General features: G+C 38.2%; 1 protein-coding gene across 5 annotated transcripts in view; it reads right to left on the bottom strand.

Moving 5' to 3' along the window:
* STK33 (serine/threonine kinase 33) overlaps window positions 1-17,507 on the bottom strand; it is a 66,530-nt gene that overhangs the window by 25,741 nt on the left and 23,282 nt on the right. For 4 of the 5 annotated variants that reach the window (XM_085317177.1, XM_085317181.1, XM_085317180.1 and 1 more), the window contains exons 5-11: window positions 15,461-15,577; window positions 14,401-14,817; window positions 11,245-11,361; window positions 8,972-9,085; window positions 7,561-7,665; window positions 4,172-4,310; window positions 3,065-3,153 (exon numbers count right to left, since the gene is read on the bottom strand). In XM_085317177.1, coding sequence (XP_085173303.1) covers window positions 3,065-3,153; window positions 4,172-4,310; window positions 7,561-7,665; window positions 8,972-9,085; window positions 11,245-11,361; window positions 14,401-14,619 — 783 coding nt within the window. In that variant the 5' untranslated portion in view covers window positions 14,620-14,817; window positions 15,461-15,577. The remainder of the gene's footprint in view (window positions 1-3,064; window positions 3,154-4,171; window positions 4,311-7,560; window positions 7,666-8,971; window positions 9,086-11,244; window positions 11,362-14,400; window positions 14,818-15,460; window positions 15,578-17,507) is intronic. The other variant, XM_085317178.1, reaches the window with a different exon arrangement.

Genomic DNA, 17,507 nt, shown 5'->3' on the forward strand with positions numbered 1-17,507 from the left:
GCAACAGGATTCTCTCCTCCTTCCTCGCAGTAGCATTTCAGGGTCAACTGCTCAGTAAGTTAACAGCTCTGGTCCACTTAAATACACATCTCATACTTTATATTGCATTAAGGTATTTGTACTTGTCCATTAGACTGACATGGCTTCCCCCCATCTCTCAAGCTGATCTTTAAGGAAAAGAAGTTGAAAAAAGAAAACTTCATCTGATGGAGGCAATCTTCTCTGTTTTGTGCTACTGGTCTGAACTAGACACCAGAGACAATATCAACATTCAACCAAAACATAAAGGCTATAAGATTTGAACTAAAAAAGAGAGAGTAACTTGTGCTTTGGTTTAAGATGAACCAAATGAATTTTATTCTACATGGAAGTAGTGAGTAGCTAAAAAAAACAAGAGAGAGATAAAATATACCTATGTTTTAGAAAGCATGGGTGTTCTAAAACTGTAACTTCTTTCTCTTGTCCGCTGTTGCTACTCATATTATGTAGTCCTATCTACTTGGAGTTCACTGGAACAGACATTCATGTGTCTGCTCTCTCTCTCCCAACCCTCAAATTTCAAGGAAATTAGAGACAAGATTTTCACAGTGGTAAAGTTTTAATTACAAAGCATTTGTTTTCATTTTTTAATGTAATTGCATTTTACTGGTGTCTATTAGTGAGAATAATTTCCTTAAGTTTACATTAGTTAACACATTATAAAGAAAAAAGACTATTACATTCTGTCTCCTCATCCCACTAAGCACAGTGTATTTGAGATGTAAATGAAATGAAATGGGGCCAAATTATTGTTGCCTCTAAAAGTTAGCTGTAAGGAGAAAAAGATAAAAAAATCTCTTACATGCAATTGTCAAGATGTTCAGCAACACAATATTAAAGCCTTGAGACTGAGAAAAGTTGACTCAGAATACTAGAGCCATTCTGCACACCATGATGAGGCAAATGAGGGTCTGGTCAAAATTTTAGTTTTTCTGCATTCCAAAAAAATAACTGTACCCTTTTTTGTTGTTGTTATCAGGAAAAAAAAAAAGAAGGGGAAAGTTTAGCAGCTTTCTCTTGCTTCCTCTTACAGGCACTTTGGCTGTCCTAGAATTGGCTGTCATGACCTAACCCCACTTCCTCCTTCCCTTTCTTATTCCATGCACCAAAATAATTAGGAGCCCTTATATTCAAACAGAGAAAAAACAGTCATTCACAGTATCTTACATACAGACATAATGCTCGACATACTCACTGATGGAAAACTGGGTACCTCATTGTTCCCTTTTGGGGAGTCACTGCTCCTTTTAAGAAATGCTTAGACTGTGCCTTTTCTCCTGCAAAAACTGGAAGCAATTAGGACTTATCCCTTGGGCTTTGTCTTCATTCCTCATGTGGAAAAGCATTTCAAAGGGTGTAAAGAGATGCTGCATTTTTACGGACAGAGAGTGTTTTATCTTGATAGTAACACCTTATTCAGGTGTAATATTTACATACAGAATCCAGTTCCTTCACTACACTTTCATACGTTCCATCTCAAAGCCTGGGAGAGAATGCATGCATCTATCAGCATCTCTGAACGTGGAAAGGAATGTCCTGATACCTTAAGGTGAAACTGAAGGTCTGTCTACACTTACAATCAAAACTCCCTCTGAACTCCATGCTAATATGCACCTTTGCCATGTACTGACATGTCATACATGGAAGAATGCCTGTTCTCTCACCAGGAGGTACCTGTGTCTATCTATTCTCCCTGCACCTCCTGGCCAAAAAGAGAGAATCATAAAGATTCAGAAAGATTRTATCTCTCAGCCAAAAATAGGACAGTGTAAACCTTGGCCTTACGTTTAGCCTTAGCTGTCTCAAATCTGAAAACTGTAGATCTAAGGAGAAAACAAATGCAGTTCTCTGCTGTTTACCCATTTCACGCTGTGAGATGGACTTTCCCTTTCCTGTAGCCACCTCCACTGACACTAGCCATACTAGCTTTGGGGTCTTCTGCCTTGCTTCCAGCTTCTTCCCCTAGAATTATTCAGCCATCAGAAGAACAAGCAAAATCATGATGAAGAAAGGAAATATGACAGATTTTGATAGTTGCTATTCCAAATGGATATAAAAAGCAAGATCATGAAACAAGAGTAACTGCTGGCCATGACTGTTTGTATTGACAGAAGCGGGATCCTGAGTATACGGATGGAAAGTCTGTTGACAAACCAGATTGATATCAACGTCTTCACTACCTCTAGTATTTGCAAGAAGAAAGGTACAAACTGCCCCAAACTGAAGGAGACTTGGAAATTCAAAGTGATGTTTCTCAAAACTAATATAAAATTATGTAAAAAAATATACGCTCTAAGATGCATAGTAAACTAGATTCTGCACCCTGGAATTCTTCCACCAGGAATTACTGAGTTGTCCATACTCTTTAGCGGCTAAAACACTTCTCAACATACACCTAACATAGTAGATCCACAATCTAGTACCTCATTTTGGCATGGCTATTTTAAAAGACGCAAACATTTTCACAACTATTAAAGTCAGTAAGATAATTATCATATGATTTATTAAGCATCAAGGACCTGTTCTTTCAATGAAAATAAGATGTAAGAACATGGCATATTTTGTTTGGGTAGTAAATATTTATTAATATTCAAAAATTCCTATGACATATTGTTCATTCCAATCAAAAGCACAATTTAAATAGGCATTTTTTTCTAAACTGTCAACAGATTTACATTACATTGATAACACGGATAATTTCAAAATTAATTACATCTTGGAGTTCCTGCTGACTTACCGTAACTAACGGCTTCGAACCACTCTAATGTAGATCTAGATGAATAAGATTTGGTTACTTTAAGTTTTTTTCTTTTTTTTTAATTGACCTCAACATATTCTTGTATYATTTTACAAAGAAAGCCTTTTTTAACAGCGGCACTTAGCTTCTAAAATGATTTTCTCCTCCAATAACACCATTTAGTAGCTCATTTCAAAAGCTGCTAACAGGTATCAAAGACAGGTCTCCCAGTAATAGCTGGAGATTAAAACCAGGCTTGAAGCAGAACTGCTACAATTGTAGTCTTACCTTTATGTTTAATTTCATTTCATTTGCTTCATCGATGTCACTGCTTTTAACTAAAATGTTTTCCAGTTTTAGATCTCTGTGAACAATATCTGTCAAGAAAGAATAAGAAATAAAATGTTATCAGTTGCAGTGAAGATATTCTGACAAGAACAACTTCTTTGAGCAATTCTAGTGTATTTTACTCTGAACTACTGGAAACCTAAAGAAAAGCATCTTTCTCATTACAGCCAGGGAGTAAAATAGATATTTCAAATCTGGACCAAATTTGTATCCATTCCTCTCCACAATTCTGTAACAAGGGGAAAACTGCACATTGCTTCAGTCTTAAATATCAGTTGATCAGCTGACATTTAACAAAAAGTAGGATTATGTTGTATGCTTATCAAATTTGCATGTATTTTCATAACTACAATTCATTTTCATATCCTAAAGCACTAGGTGGTTTTGCCCTCTCAAYAGCTACAATGAACAGATAGAGCCCTAAACAAGGCACCATTCCATATACAAGGACTCTTCTATTTGCATGGAAAAAAAGTAAATAAAGGATTCCTAAAAGTGTTATGCTGGAATACAAAGATGACTAATTTCTGTGGAAAACAGTTTAGAAGTATTCATGATTCTTTAGTATATGCCAACTCTAAATTTTTGGATGAACATGGACTGTGCAGAATTGTAGCACTTCCATGTACTGGATGAAAATGCTTAAGTTTACTGAATCCTAAATGCAAGATAGATAGACTACTAAAAAGTCTTAAAAGCACTCCACTTCTGCTTTTTTTCCCCTTCTACAATAGACTATATACTTAACTACTAAAAGAAATTAATGTTATAATGCATAACAGTTACATGTTAAGAAATAATAATACATGTTACTATACGGTAGCTGGTACCAAAAAAGAAATAGAAGAAAATGGCAGCAGTTGTTACAACCATAAGAAAAATAAAGTTTTCAAAAAGTATTCGTATAGTTTATTTTACTTCTTTACTGGAATATCTTTATACTATGAAGTAAGTAATAGGTAAGAACAGCAATCCGTAAGTGTTGCTGAAGGTATATGGACACTTGAAACTGAAGAACATAGGGGAGAGACAGAGAAACTTAATTACCTTTCTTGTGAAGATATGCTATTGCTGAAGCAAGACTCTGGATGATGTGTCTTGTCTCATTTTCTGTAAAGTGTCCTTTACTATGAAGAATTTTTTTAAGTTCTCCATCCTCACACAGCTCCATTACAAGATACATCCGCTAATGTTAATAAAGAGACAGAGTAATGATTTCCTTGTTTCTGAGTTTAGTCTTTTTTTAAAGGTAGTGCTCCAGATGCAGCGATGACCGAGAACCACAATGCACTTAGGATTTTATGAACACAAGGCAAAAAGATAACTTCCCTGCCACAAATATTACCAATGTTTGGACTACAGCAACAATCATAGAATCAGTAARGTTGGAAGGGACCTCTGGAGATCATCCAGTCCAACCTCTCTGCTCAGCAGGGTCACCTAGAGCATGTTAGACAGGGTTGCATCCAGGCGGGCCTTGAAGATCTCCACAGAAGGAGACTCCACAACCTCTCTGGGCAACCTGTGCCAGGGCTCTGTCACTCTCACAGTGAAGAAATTCCCCCTCACGYTCAGGTGGAACTTCCTGTGCTCCAATTTCTGCCCACTGCCTCTTGTCCTATCACATGGGATAACTGAAAAGAGTTTGTCCCCATCCCCTTGACACCCTCCCTTCAGGTACTTGTACACATTGATAAGATCCCCCCTCAGACTTCTCTTCCCCAGGCTGAABAGGCCCAGCTCTCAGAGCCGTTCCTCATAGGGCAAGTGCTCCAGCCCTCTGATCATCTTTGTAGCCCTACGCTGGACTCTCTCCAGTAGCTCCATGTCTTTCTTGTACTGGGGAGCCCACAACTGGACACAGTACTCAAGATGAGGCCTCACCAGGGCTGAGTAGAGGGGCAGGATCACCTCCCTCGACCTGCTGGCAACACTCTTCCCAATGCAGCCCAGGAGACCATTGGCCTTCTTGGCCACAAGGGCACATTGCTGCCTCATAGTCAGTTTGTCATCCACCAGCACTCCCAGGTCCTTCTCTGCAGAGCTRCTCTCCAGCAGGTCAGCCCCCAGCTTGTATTGGTGCCTAGGGTTTTTTTTCCCCAGATGCAGGACTCTGCACTTGCCCTTGTTGAACCTCAGGAGGTTCCTCTCCGCCCAGCTCTCCAGCCTGGCCAGGTCTCTCTGAATGGCAGCACAGCCCTCAGGTGTGTCAGCCACTCCTCCCAGCTTGGGATCATCAGCAAACTTGCAGCAGAGGCACTCTGTCCCCTCATCCAGGTCATTGATGAAAAGGTTGAACAGGATGGGACCGAGTACTGAGCCCTGGGGGACACCACTAGCCACAGGCCCGCAACTAGACTCCATGCCTCTGATGACGACCCTCTGCCTTTCAGCCAGTTCTCAATCCACCTCACTGTCCACTCGTCTAACTCACACTTCCTGAGCTTCTCTAGGAGGATGTTATGGGAGAACGTGTCAGAAGCCTTGCTGAAGTCAAGGTACACAACGTCCACTGCTCTCCCCTCCTCTACCCAGCCAGTCATTCCATCCTAGAGGGCTATCAGATTGGTTAAGCAGGATTTCCCCTTGGTGAATCCATGCTAGCTACTCCTGATCACCTTCTTTTCCTCCATATGTCTGGAGATGACATCCAGAATGAGCTGTCCATCCCCCTTCCAGGGATGGAGGTGAGGCTGACCAGCCTGTAGTTCCCTGGGTCCTCCTTGTCCTTCTTGAAGACTGGAGTGACACTGGCCTTCTTCCAGTCCTCGGGCACCTCTCCTGTTCTCCAGGATCTTTCAAAGACGATGGAGAGCGGCCTGGCAACAACATCCGCCAGCTCCCTCAGTACCTGKGGGTTCATCCCATCTGGGCCCATGGATTTGTGGATGTCTAGCCTGCCCAGAAGATCTCTAATCCTTTCCTCCTCAATCAAAGGAAAATCTTCCTTTCTCCAGACCTTCTCCCTCAYRTCCAGGCTCTGGGGTTCCTGAGGGCTGCCCTTAGCAGTGAAGACTGAAGCAAAGAAGGCATTCRGTAACTCTGCCTTCTCTGTATCCCTTGTCACCAGGGCCCCCGCCCCATTTTCCCTAGTCCTCCTCTTCCTGCTGATGTATTTGAAGATGCCCTTCCTGTTGTCCTTAACATCCTTTGCCAGACTCAATTCCAACTGGGCCTTAGCCTTCCTCACAGCATCTCTACATACTCTGGCTGCATTTCTGTAATTCTCCCGAGTAGCCTGTCCCCTCTTCCACATTCTGTGTACTTTCTTCCTCTGTCTGAATTTGGCCAAGAGCTCCTTGCTCACCCATGCAGGTCTCCTGCCCCTTTTGCTGCACTTCTTACTTATAGGGATGCACYGYTCTTGAGCCTGGAGGAAGTGATGTTTGAATACAAGCCAGCTCTCCTGGACTCCCCTTCCTTCTAGGGCCTTAACCCATGAGATTCCACAAGGTTTCAAAACACACACATTTTTTAAAAAATGTATAAAAATACTACAGATTTCAAGGCATGGATTAAATATGGATTTAGCATAAAACTATTTCCATTCAATATATCATCAACAACTTTCACAGAAAGCCTGAGAAAGTACCAGTGTTTGAAAAGACCAAACCTAATTTCTCAGCAACTAGGAATAAAAACTACAATACGCTACGTAGGTGCCTTCTGACCAGCTGAATACTCCAAGATAAAATGTATGCTATAGTTCAACAAGTATTAGTTTGCATGTGCAACTGCGATACCTATCATATGGTGAAATCATTATAATGTCCTGAGATCTTTTCCAGTCAACTCAGCATAACATCTTTTCAAACAATGATATATAAATAAAAGACAAAATAGTAATAATTTAATCTCAAAACCAACATTTTCATCATTCTTTGACTAATTATTTCTGAAATAACAGGCAAATAAAAAATGGAAAGTCTGCCTCTAGATTGAYGTTTCTCCTAGTCACACAAGAGTGTGACTTCCTTATGTAAACTTACACAAACAAGTAGAAAAAAAAACCCATGACTGTAACAGTCTTTAATTATTGTTGAAATAGTTCTGAAAGAATAGAAGAAAAAACTAAGTTGAGAACTCAAAGAAGGAAGAAATTAAATCCCAGACTATAGTAATTGGCTCTGCCTATMAGAGATTTTCAAACAAAGCAAGTTTAGTCAGGTATTTCCCATGATGTAAACTGTTTTTGTCCTCTGTTCAACTGCTAGTTTAAATTTCTGGCAACAGCAGCTTAGACAGAATTTAATGGAAAATAAAATATAAACATTTCCACAATCTTTTGGTCAAGAGCTGTAAGAAGATTTGTCCCGTATGACACTTGTTAAATATGAGGAGTTACCTTGGAACAGAGATCATTTTCTTTGCTTGTTTGTTTTTCACTCTATCAACATTCGTACTAATAGTAGGTGTTGCAATTAATGAAATCTTACCTTTGGTGTCTCAAACACCTCTTCTAGGTGTATTATATGGTCATGGTGCACTCTTTTTAAGATGCTCACCTCCCGTTCAAGTAACTTCATAGCAGAGCTTCCAGCCTTAGTTATTTATGGGAACACATTTTACAGACATCATAATATCCATTTTTAAAAAACAGCAATTTCTTTTTAAAAAAGTGATAAGATGTATTTTTAAAAATTATATTTCAAAACATTACTACAAAGTAATTCCTACTGTATTTCAGGATTGCCTCCACTAAGCCAGTAAATTTGGCCACTAACATCTTACAGTTTCAAATACACAATTCTGTGAAATGTCTTAAAAGCCTTTAGGCTGAAAGAGTATCTATGCACACARCCACAAGCATTTTCACACTATCCAAATATACCATGTGCCCATGACTCAAAAATGAGAATGACTACTTAAATAAAGAACAGGTGATATAGGTGATATTTAACATGCATTTAAAATCAACAAAAAATAAAGCTGTTGGGTCAATGGAGTTAAACAAAATGTAATTATTCATATTGAAAGCTGGCCAGCTCAGAGGAGCTGATACTCCCATAATCCATAATCTCATGAATATATAAACAAGTGCAAATGAACAGGAAAATTATTTTACAGAGCACCAAGCATTCCTGTACCTATCAAGAACATGATGGATTTTGTTTAGTATCAATGAGATGAAAAAATTTAATCTACCCTTCATGATGGTATCCCATTTAAACACAATCAGATCCAATATTACCATGGTTGTCGTATGATGACAGGGACTGAAGTACAGTATTTTTCTAACTTAAGAAACCAAAATTTAAAAGAATTTATTATTGCCAATTTAACAGTTTGAAAATTTTAAAATATCAAGAGAGGCAAAGTAACATATCTGAACTATTCACTTGGTAAAGTCTCAGTTTCAAGATTTGTCATGCTTGCATAAAATATTAAGCATAAAGCTATACCACTGTGTTCTCACTGACTTCTGACTATAAACATTCATGCTTCTGATTTATCCCTTAATTGTTTTTGAAAATTAAAATATAAACTTACAAAATAAAACCTGTCAATTAGATTTATTCTTCAATCATATTTGGTTAGCTTAGAATCTACCTTGCAATGTTCTTTTCAACTATTTTTTCATGAAGAAATAAAAATCCTAAGTTACATGGTTAGACTAAACATTTTATTTAAAAAACTGACATTGCTTCTAGTGTCTGTTACAGGGGCAATGATGAAGACACAGAGTAGTACCCGAAAAAATGAGAATAAATATCTACATAGGTCAAAAAAGAAATTCTGGATCTAATACGACATCATGGTGCTCAGAGATTGGAAAAAACGAATCATCAGATTGTAACAAAACTAAGGAAGATTTTAAAATAAATCACCCATCTACACACTATTTACCTTTTTCCTGTTCACTTTTTTAATGGCCCATTTTTTGCCAGTGTCTTTGTGTTTCACTTCAATTACAACCCCAAAGCTGCCTTGTCCTAGTTTTCTTCCAAAGGAATAGATTTCCTAAAGCAACAGAGAAACATAAAAAAGTGCAGATTTAAAGAAATTTTAACAAAATAAATTTATTAGCCAAGAAATTACAGCTTATACAACTAGACTTTCCAACTAAATGTTTAAAAGATGTCCATAGAAGGAGAGAAGCAGTCTGATCTTTCAGTGAAAATACTGACAGCTTTTTATACTGCATATTTGTTCCTGCCTTCATGTATGCTTGCTGTAAGATTTAAGAGCAGCAATTGGTAGTGTTCAGTATGAGTTTTCTATCTGACTTTCCAAAGCACCATGAATTGTAACTGTACTGTTACACTCTGTATAACCACACTCCCAAAGAAATAACATGTAAGGTGCTGTTGTGAAATAAAAGGAATAATATAGCCAATGTACAAAGAAATTACTAGCACAGATAGTGATGGTTTAGATTCAGGACAGCAACAAGAGTATAGACATGACTTCTGAAACAAAAAACTTGTAAGTCCTAATTTCTGATAAGACTGAAGTTCACGTTTGCTTATCTGTGCTCTGCGAATGCCTGTACACACAGCACGTTTACCACAATTCAGTGCCRACAAGGCAAGTCCCTAGACCCCTGCCAGGGTTACCTGGAACCTCTTACTCCACTACTGGACCAACTGCGATGACCTTGCCCATCAAGATGACCTCACTGCACCCGCTTAGATCACCCTGTCCACACTGACTCACCCTGTCAAAGTTACAGTGCCCCTGTGCAACCACCTCCCACCCTCTTGCAACTGCCTTGACCCGCTGTGCTCACAACACCTGTGCTGTGCTCCCTTGGCCCCACCGTGATCACAACATCCCTGCTGCTGTACCACGAGCCCTACTGTGATTACACCACCTCGGTCAGCACTGCAACTGTCCTGCTGCGATTCCTTCTTCCATCGATCTCTTAGACCTCCAAGGCAATCGGCCTGCGACTGCCTGCGAAGCCCTGTCAGGTGCTACCTACAAATGCCTCCCTTTACTTTCTCGGAAATGCTCAAAGGCTTTGGGGAAAATCCTCCTCTGCTCCCCCCCCCCCCAAGGAAAACCGCACTTGCCTTGTAGTAACTCCCTCTCTGCTTTCTAGGGTCTCCTCTCCCTTTGAGAAAATCCACCTTGCACTTCCAAGGAATTCTCACTGCGCTTTCCAAGAATACCCCCTTAGCTTTCTAGGAAATCCTCCTCCTTTACAGGAAATTTCACCTTTCTGCTTTAAAGGAATTTCTTACAGGCTTTCTAGAAACTCTCCCTTCTCCTTTTCAGGAAATTATCTTATGTGCTTTCTAGGATTTCCCACTATGCTGTCCAAGAAATCTCCCCATAACTTTCTAGGCATTTCCCCCTTTGCTTGCCAAGAATTTTCCCTGTGTGCTTTCCACGAATCAACCATGTGTTTCTACAAATTATGTCCCTTGCTCTCTAGAGATTGTCCATATGCTTTCTAGGAAGTCCCAACTCTGCTTTCAAAGAAATCCTACCTCTGCTTTTCAGGAATTTCCTGTTTGTTTTCTACAATTTCTCCATGTGCTTTCTAGGAAAACCTCACTTTCCCTTTCTAGAATTTTCCATGTTCTTTCTAGGAAAGCTGTCCTCTGCTTTCTAAACATTCTCCTGTTTCCTTTCTAAAAAAATTCTCATGTGTTTTCTAGGAATCCCTCCCCTTTGCTTTCCAGGAATTTTGCACATGTATTTTAGGAAATGCTCTTTTCCTTTCTAGGAATTTCCCCTGCTACTTTCTAGGAATTCCTTCCCTCTTCTTTGTAGAAAATATTCCACACTGCAGAAAATTCCTCCCTCTCCCAACTCTAACTTCTGCTTTCCAGGAAATTCACTTTCTGCTTTCCACAAATCCTTGCCTGTGTTTTTTATGGACTTCTCTCAGTGCCTTCCAGGAAACCCCCCTTTGCTTTCTAGCAATTCACCTTGACCCATACAAATACCTTCCCGGACGATACTGGGCTACCATTTCATTCTCCTGCAATTGTCTTCTTTTTCTACCAAGACACTTCTAGGATTGGGTTGACTGAGGGTATTTCAGGTATTCAGCTATTTGCCAAGGACTCCTGACAGCCTAGAAATTCTGATGGGGGAAGCCCACGCTAATGAGGAGCTATGAAACCCACAGGCTATTAGCATCTCTAATAGCCAGGAATTCTACATACCTGGATAGCAGCTCCATCACTTATTCGTGTATGAGGAATTTTGACTTCTGCACTATGGCTGCGAGTTGATTGTGTGAACATTTTTCCGCAAGGTTCTCTCAGCTCCAATTTTGGCATCTTTATGGAAAAAGGAAGCACTATTTCAAAAATTCTTACATTGTTTCAGATGCATAAAAATCCAGTCCATGGTAAGGTACGCAACATATAATAGTGCAGACTAAATATGGGACAAGACGTAAAAAAACAAAGGTTTTAATCAATTAGTTAATTTCATGTAAACCCAAGACAAACAGAAAGCTGTGAAAGACTGAAAAAAATCTTTACCACACTTCTGTAAGAAACGAGGGTTTTTTTCTTTTTTATCTTTTGCAGAGCTTTGCTGCCTCTATTCAGTGGTCCATATTCCACCTCAGTGTAAATTGGATCTATTGCTTTATGGCCAAATGAAATGACTTGGTCACAAGATGAATTAGAAATGAAGTGACTTATTTAAGGCTAATAATCACATTTGTCAATGCAGCAGATTTCTAGATAGCTAATTCAACTAATACATTAAAAGTGTTGCCAATATATTTTATAAATAGTTCACATTCAATTTTAATAGTATAGAGTCAGTTCTATCCTATAGTGTTAAGTTTTCTTCAAAAGATATGTAAAATAAATCATGACATCTAAATTCCTAGAAATTTCATTTCTCAATAAATATGCATCACTTTCTGGAATGGCTGAGTACAGAGAAGACCAATAAAACCCATTTAAAACTAACGCAAAACTTTTAACTATATTTTTAAATGTCACCAAAAGCAGAACATTCACTAATGAAATCTGAGACATGTTAGTAGTGTCAACCGTTTCATTAATTCACTTAAAGCTAAGCATATATTCAAGTATCCAAAATTTTATTGGTTCCAAATGTTCTGCTAAACATGACACTTCACCTTTAGCAGAGGTACTAACAAAGTTGTGACGGGAATAGGAAGGAGAAGCAAACTCTTAAATTACGGTAGGCAATGATTCAAATAATCTGAAGAGGATGAAAATCAAACACAAAAAAATGCTTGCCTTATTCACTGCCAAACAAATACTCATTAACTTCTCTGGTCAACTTAGGATAACAACTCTCCTGGGAATTCAGAGATGGTGATTTTAGACACACAGTATGTAAGTATTAGTGATTTAAAAAAAGCTTCTGTGATGCCTATCGGTAGTCACAAACTCCCTCTGTAATTGAGGATTTGCATATTAAAAAATGTTCTTAATGGTATTGCATGAATGTAATACTGAGCAGAAGTTTTTTTGGTTTTTTGGGTTTTTTTTACAAAAACAAGTATCATTTTAATCTAATTTCCTCACACATTTCCATGCAACTCCTATGAGATCTAAAAATGGGCACTGTTCATTTGCCAGCAGTCAAACAGCCAACTAGAAAGCTACTACATGCTCAATTCCTTGGATTAACAGGGGTGACTATCCAATAAATGTGAAACTTCTCTTGCAGTAGCAACAAATATCTATATCTAACTTCTTTGTTAAAACTTTTCTTACTTCATTCTCCTATTAACTACATTTTTCAATACAAATAATTGGTTGTATATTCAGATATTACTAATTTAGGATAATAGTTACTTTGTATCCATGTATTTAGAAACGCTATCTGAAAGGGAATCCATTTACATTAATACCCCAAATGGTGGATTTTAGTCTGAAATTTCAGTTTAAGTGCTTTTTTCAATTTATTCTTTTCAGATGTATATATAATACAAACTCCTCCAGCAAAAGCTTTTAAAGGCTTCAACTGTATATAGAGCCTATAATATTAGAGACAAGATTATGATATGAGATGCATATGTCTCCAATCAATGCATTAACTACTGCAGGACTAATACAAAAATAGACTCTACACATCAATAAGAATGGACTACAGAGACATTAAAGATAATCAACTTTAAATTTAACTTGTGTCTATTTTTTTTCACCTACTTTTACTGTAGTATAGTGCTACCATATACATACAATCATACAGCTTAAGAGTACCATACTTGAAAGACATCAGGGGGTATAGTGGGTGGCAGGAAGAAGAGAAAATTGCCCACCACATCCAAAATCTGACTTTTAAATCAAAAGATTAAACCTTGATTTTCAAAATGTGCTGAACATACAAATTTCATTAACTTGAATTGAACATGTACATTCTCAAACTATCTAACAATCAGGCTAGCTGCATTTAAGATACTTTTCAACAAAGCTGTTAGGCACACAACCTCATAGTTCAAATCCTTGGGGCTTGATTGCCCCCATAATCCAAATTCTGAAAACACAGAGCATGTATTCACTGAATTTGGGACTGACTAACTTTTAAGTATCACCCGATTCTGATGTAGATTTATCAGAATCTTGCTTACTTCTTTAACTTTCAGTTTGGCCTGTATGGTTAGCCAGACCTATTTCCTTAGGCTAATTTATAACTCTATGCATAATCTAACATATGTTAGGCTATGGCTAACTGGTCTCCTACAGAACTAAAGAGCCCTTTTGGAGTATACATTTCTTCATCAGTTTACGCAGTGGTAAAAATATACATTGGACTTATAGACAAAACTTCTGAATGAATTACAGAATTAAGATGTGATACCGTCACATGAATGTCACCACAAACCATTACACTATTTCAAAATATTATTTACTTCATCCCATTTCATATATCACCTTGAGGAAAAACAATAATGCTGTATGTCTCTAAAAATAGAGAGTTTTTTAAAGTTTGCTATTTTAAGTTAATTTTTTCAGCACATCTTCTAATGAATAGATTGTTTTAAACGGGTAATATTTCTGCTGTAGAATTCATGTCTTGCATAGCTGTTGTAATTACCATTCTGTCTGTGCTTTCTGGAATTTCTAGGGTATTAAGCGCTTTCTACAACCATTGAAAATAAGGTCAAGTTCTCATGAGATGCAAGAGTTCAAAAAACATTCTCTGCGGAATAGAATTCACATAGCCATTCTCTATTACATATTTCTTACAAGGGTTCATTGGGAAATCCTATCATTACTCTACAGAGAAACGAGCACCAACAGTCAGGAAGGAATACCTACTCTTGAATACACATCTCATAAATAAATAGGAAAACATAGTAGGTCCAGCTCCAGTTTGCTTACCTCCTCCACAGAAACCGATTCCTTCAACAGGGGAGGCAGCGAGGCATCCAGGGGGGCTGTGCTGTCACTGGCTGCTTGCTCAGACGTCTCTGCTAACACACTCCCAGAACACACGGGGTCTTGGTTGCAACAGGGGCAAACACCCACAGCACTGCTTGGTTGAAATATGGCCAAGCACAAGGAACATGTTACAGTCTTCCCTTGACTGCTTTCRGCCATCTGTTCAGTCTTATATATGCTCTGTCCAAATTAAATAGTAAGATTAGCAGGAATGTGTCCACTGCTTGAGGAAACAAAATAAAATCTAAGCGGTGAGCAGGTTGGTAGAAGAAAAGCCCAAATCCTAACTACAATTGTCTGCCGCACTGATGAGGAAATAGGTTTGGGTAATACAGCATACTGGTTGGAACAGCAGATCTACAAAAAAGAAAAAATGTGGTCAAAAACTATACTTCAGCTTGTCTATCTACAGATTACTGGCTGCATTCAGACACAGAAAAAAATATTTTTTTCTACCTGGCASTACCAAACTATAACAGCTTTTTCCTTCAAAGCAAATGGGACATAATACATTTCTGGAGAATTTCAAAATAGTTCGTTAAACCTGGGAAGCTGTTGATTTGGAGTGTCAAATAAAAATGAACTTTCGCTTGTAACCAGTACTGTGTGAGAATTTGAGAATAGTGCCAGATGGTGATACTGAAAGTAAGTATTTCTGGGTACTCCTGTAATTCCGCTGGAGAGCTATTAGTTTGGTCATGATTMATCGAAGTCTATTTTTCTCAAAAAAGAAGCTGCAAAAAGACTTAAAGGGGGTTAAAAACACTAAAAAGGCACGTTTATCTAAACATTTTCAGGCAGGAAGGTCAGGGCTCAATTCCTCCGAGATGGAGGACTGAGACGAGGCAATACCTGAAAGCATTAGGGGATTAATTAGGGGACTATAAACTACCTTTAATTCTTGGAATACCATCAAGTTGAAGATGTCCACCTAAAAGGGAGGAGTTCTGTATACTCAGGTATGCCAGAGGGTCAGCGCTGGTAAGGCRCTGAAAACTACCTGTAACTGCTGACACTGCTTCCGTTCCTTCAGGACAGGGAAACGAGCACTCGCACCTGCAGTCCTCAAACACGGAGCTCTTACTCCTCATGCTGAAGCAGCTGAGGAGCTGCTGCCCTGCCCAGAGAAACGCCAACAGTTAGGAAAGGAAGCATGCCTTGTCTCAGGGGTTTGGGGGTTAAACCGCCAAAGACTATAAGGGAGATGGTATTTTAGAGACTGACAGAGATGGATGAGCTAAAAGGAAGATATAAATTTCAAGAAAATAGAGGAGTTGAGAGTCTACAGCCTGGGTTTCTGCAGAAAGCAAGGACCAAATTTTCAGTAAGCATTCTGCAATATATCCTCCACTCCATCACTGCTTATGCGCCCCAGARAAAAGATAATGTCATGTGTATATCTTTAAGTCTTTGGTTCCTCCCTACTCTCTCACTTCCCCGATCTCAGACTTCTATTTTTGAATGACAGATGGCATATTTAGGAAACAATAATAAAAAATCCTTATATGTGGGCAAGAAGTACTTAAGAGTACATTCTTTTTTGATATACTGCTTTTATAATGAGAATTTCTAATCTCACTAGATATCCTACATTCTGCAATTTAAATGAAATGTGATTAATAMCCTATTTCCATATTTAAGTCTCTGACAATATTAGCACTCTTATTCCTACCATCTAAGAATTTGTTAACTGTAATATGATAAAAGTGTTACAATCTTTGATCCTCTGAAACTTACCAGGAAAGAGATGTGATGACTAACCCAAAGAAGAGCTTAAAGATCTATAGAAATATTTTTGTTTTCTTGATATATTCTGAACTTACAAAAAAGGGCTAAAATTCTGAATTTTTTTTAATGTTTTGTTTCTGGACAAAGTTTTGTGTCCTAAGAAATGGTGCTGAACAGAATAAAATATTCTGTTGGCCAACCAATTCTTGTTGATAATCAATATTATCAACAAGTCTAGGCAAAAAATGGAGGGATTACTTTTCCAGAAAACCTTTGTGAACTCTTCTGTCTAGCCAGAAGAAAGTAGTACAAATTGGAGAGACACCCACAGCTGCTTTAAATCAAAATATTGCCAACAGTAAAAATCAAATTGATCCTACACTGGATTCTGCTTTAGACTTCTTTTTCTTCACACTTTAATCATAGTCTGAGAGTCATATGATACCTTACAGTAACAGTAAAACAGGCCATGACATCAGGCAAACCCTACGTCAATGTCTGCATGCATGTAACAGAGTATTTTGCAATTTTTTATTAATCACTTAAACTACGAACCATAACAACAGATTTAATTAAACAATTAAAGAATGAATAGGCAGCATGACAGAAAACTTCACAGGCACAAAAAAAAAATAACAATTGCTATATAGCATCATACAGCAAGAGTACACAGTACAGGTAATAAATACCCAAAGTCTAATACATTCAAACAGTGAACTCTCTGCCTTAACTACTTTAACTAAATAACGACGACAAATGTACATTTCATACAACTGAAAAGCTGTACAAGAGGAGCAGATAAATAGCTACCTTGTTTTTAATAAACAGGGACAATGTAACACRCATGTGACACAAACCAGAAAATAGCAGAGAGAGGAAATGTTATCAGATGACGCCTCCGGGCACCTCGAAGTATTTCCCTATGACACTTGCAGCTTGCTGTCTCTTCCCACTGTGAATTAACAATGTGATCAAAAACCAATCTGAAGTTATTTTTCCTTCACAACCTGCAAATATTTTTGGTACTTTGGGTCAAAGTTACGATGATGAGGGATCCAAGAGGAATGCATGCTCACATTGATATATTTAGTTGTTACTGGTCAAGGCAGACACACCAACAGCCAGGCAATGAAGAACACCCACACACCAGGAATTCCCACTTTCAACCTTCTGGGGCTGAAAGGTAGCAGCTACTCGGCCCATATGTCACTATCTAACAACTCCGATACTCCTCTCATTCAATTCCACTATGACTTTTAGCATCTACAGTACTCAAACTTGATAAAAAACAGAATGCTGGGTCTTAAGCTTTAGTGATT

Source organism: Rhea americana, unplaced genomic scaffold, assembly GCF_003343005.1.
Source record: "Rhea americana isolate MKP2758 unplaced genomic scaffold, rheAme1 scaffold_49, whole genome shotgun sequence".
Classification (NCBI taxonomy): domain Eukaryota; kingdom Metazoa; phylum Chordata; class Aves; order Rheiformes; family Rheidae; genus Rhea; species Rhea americana.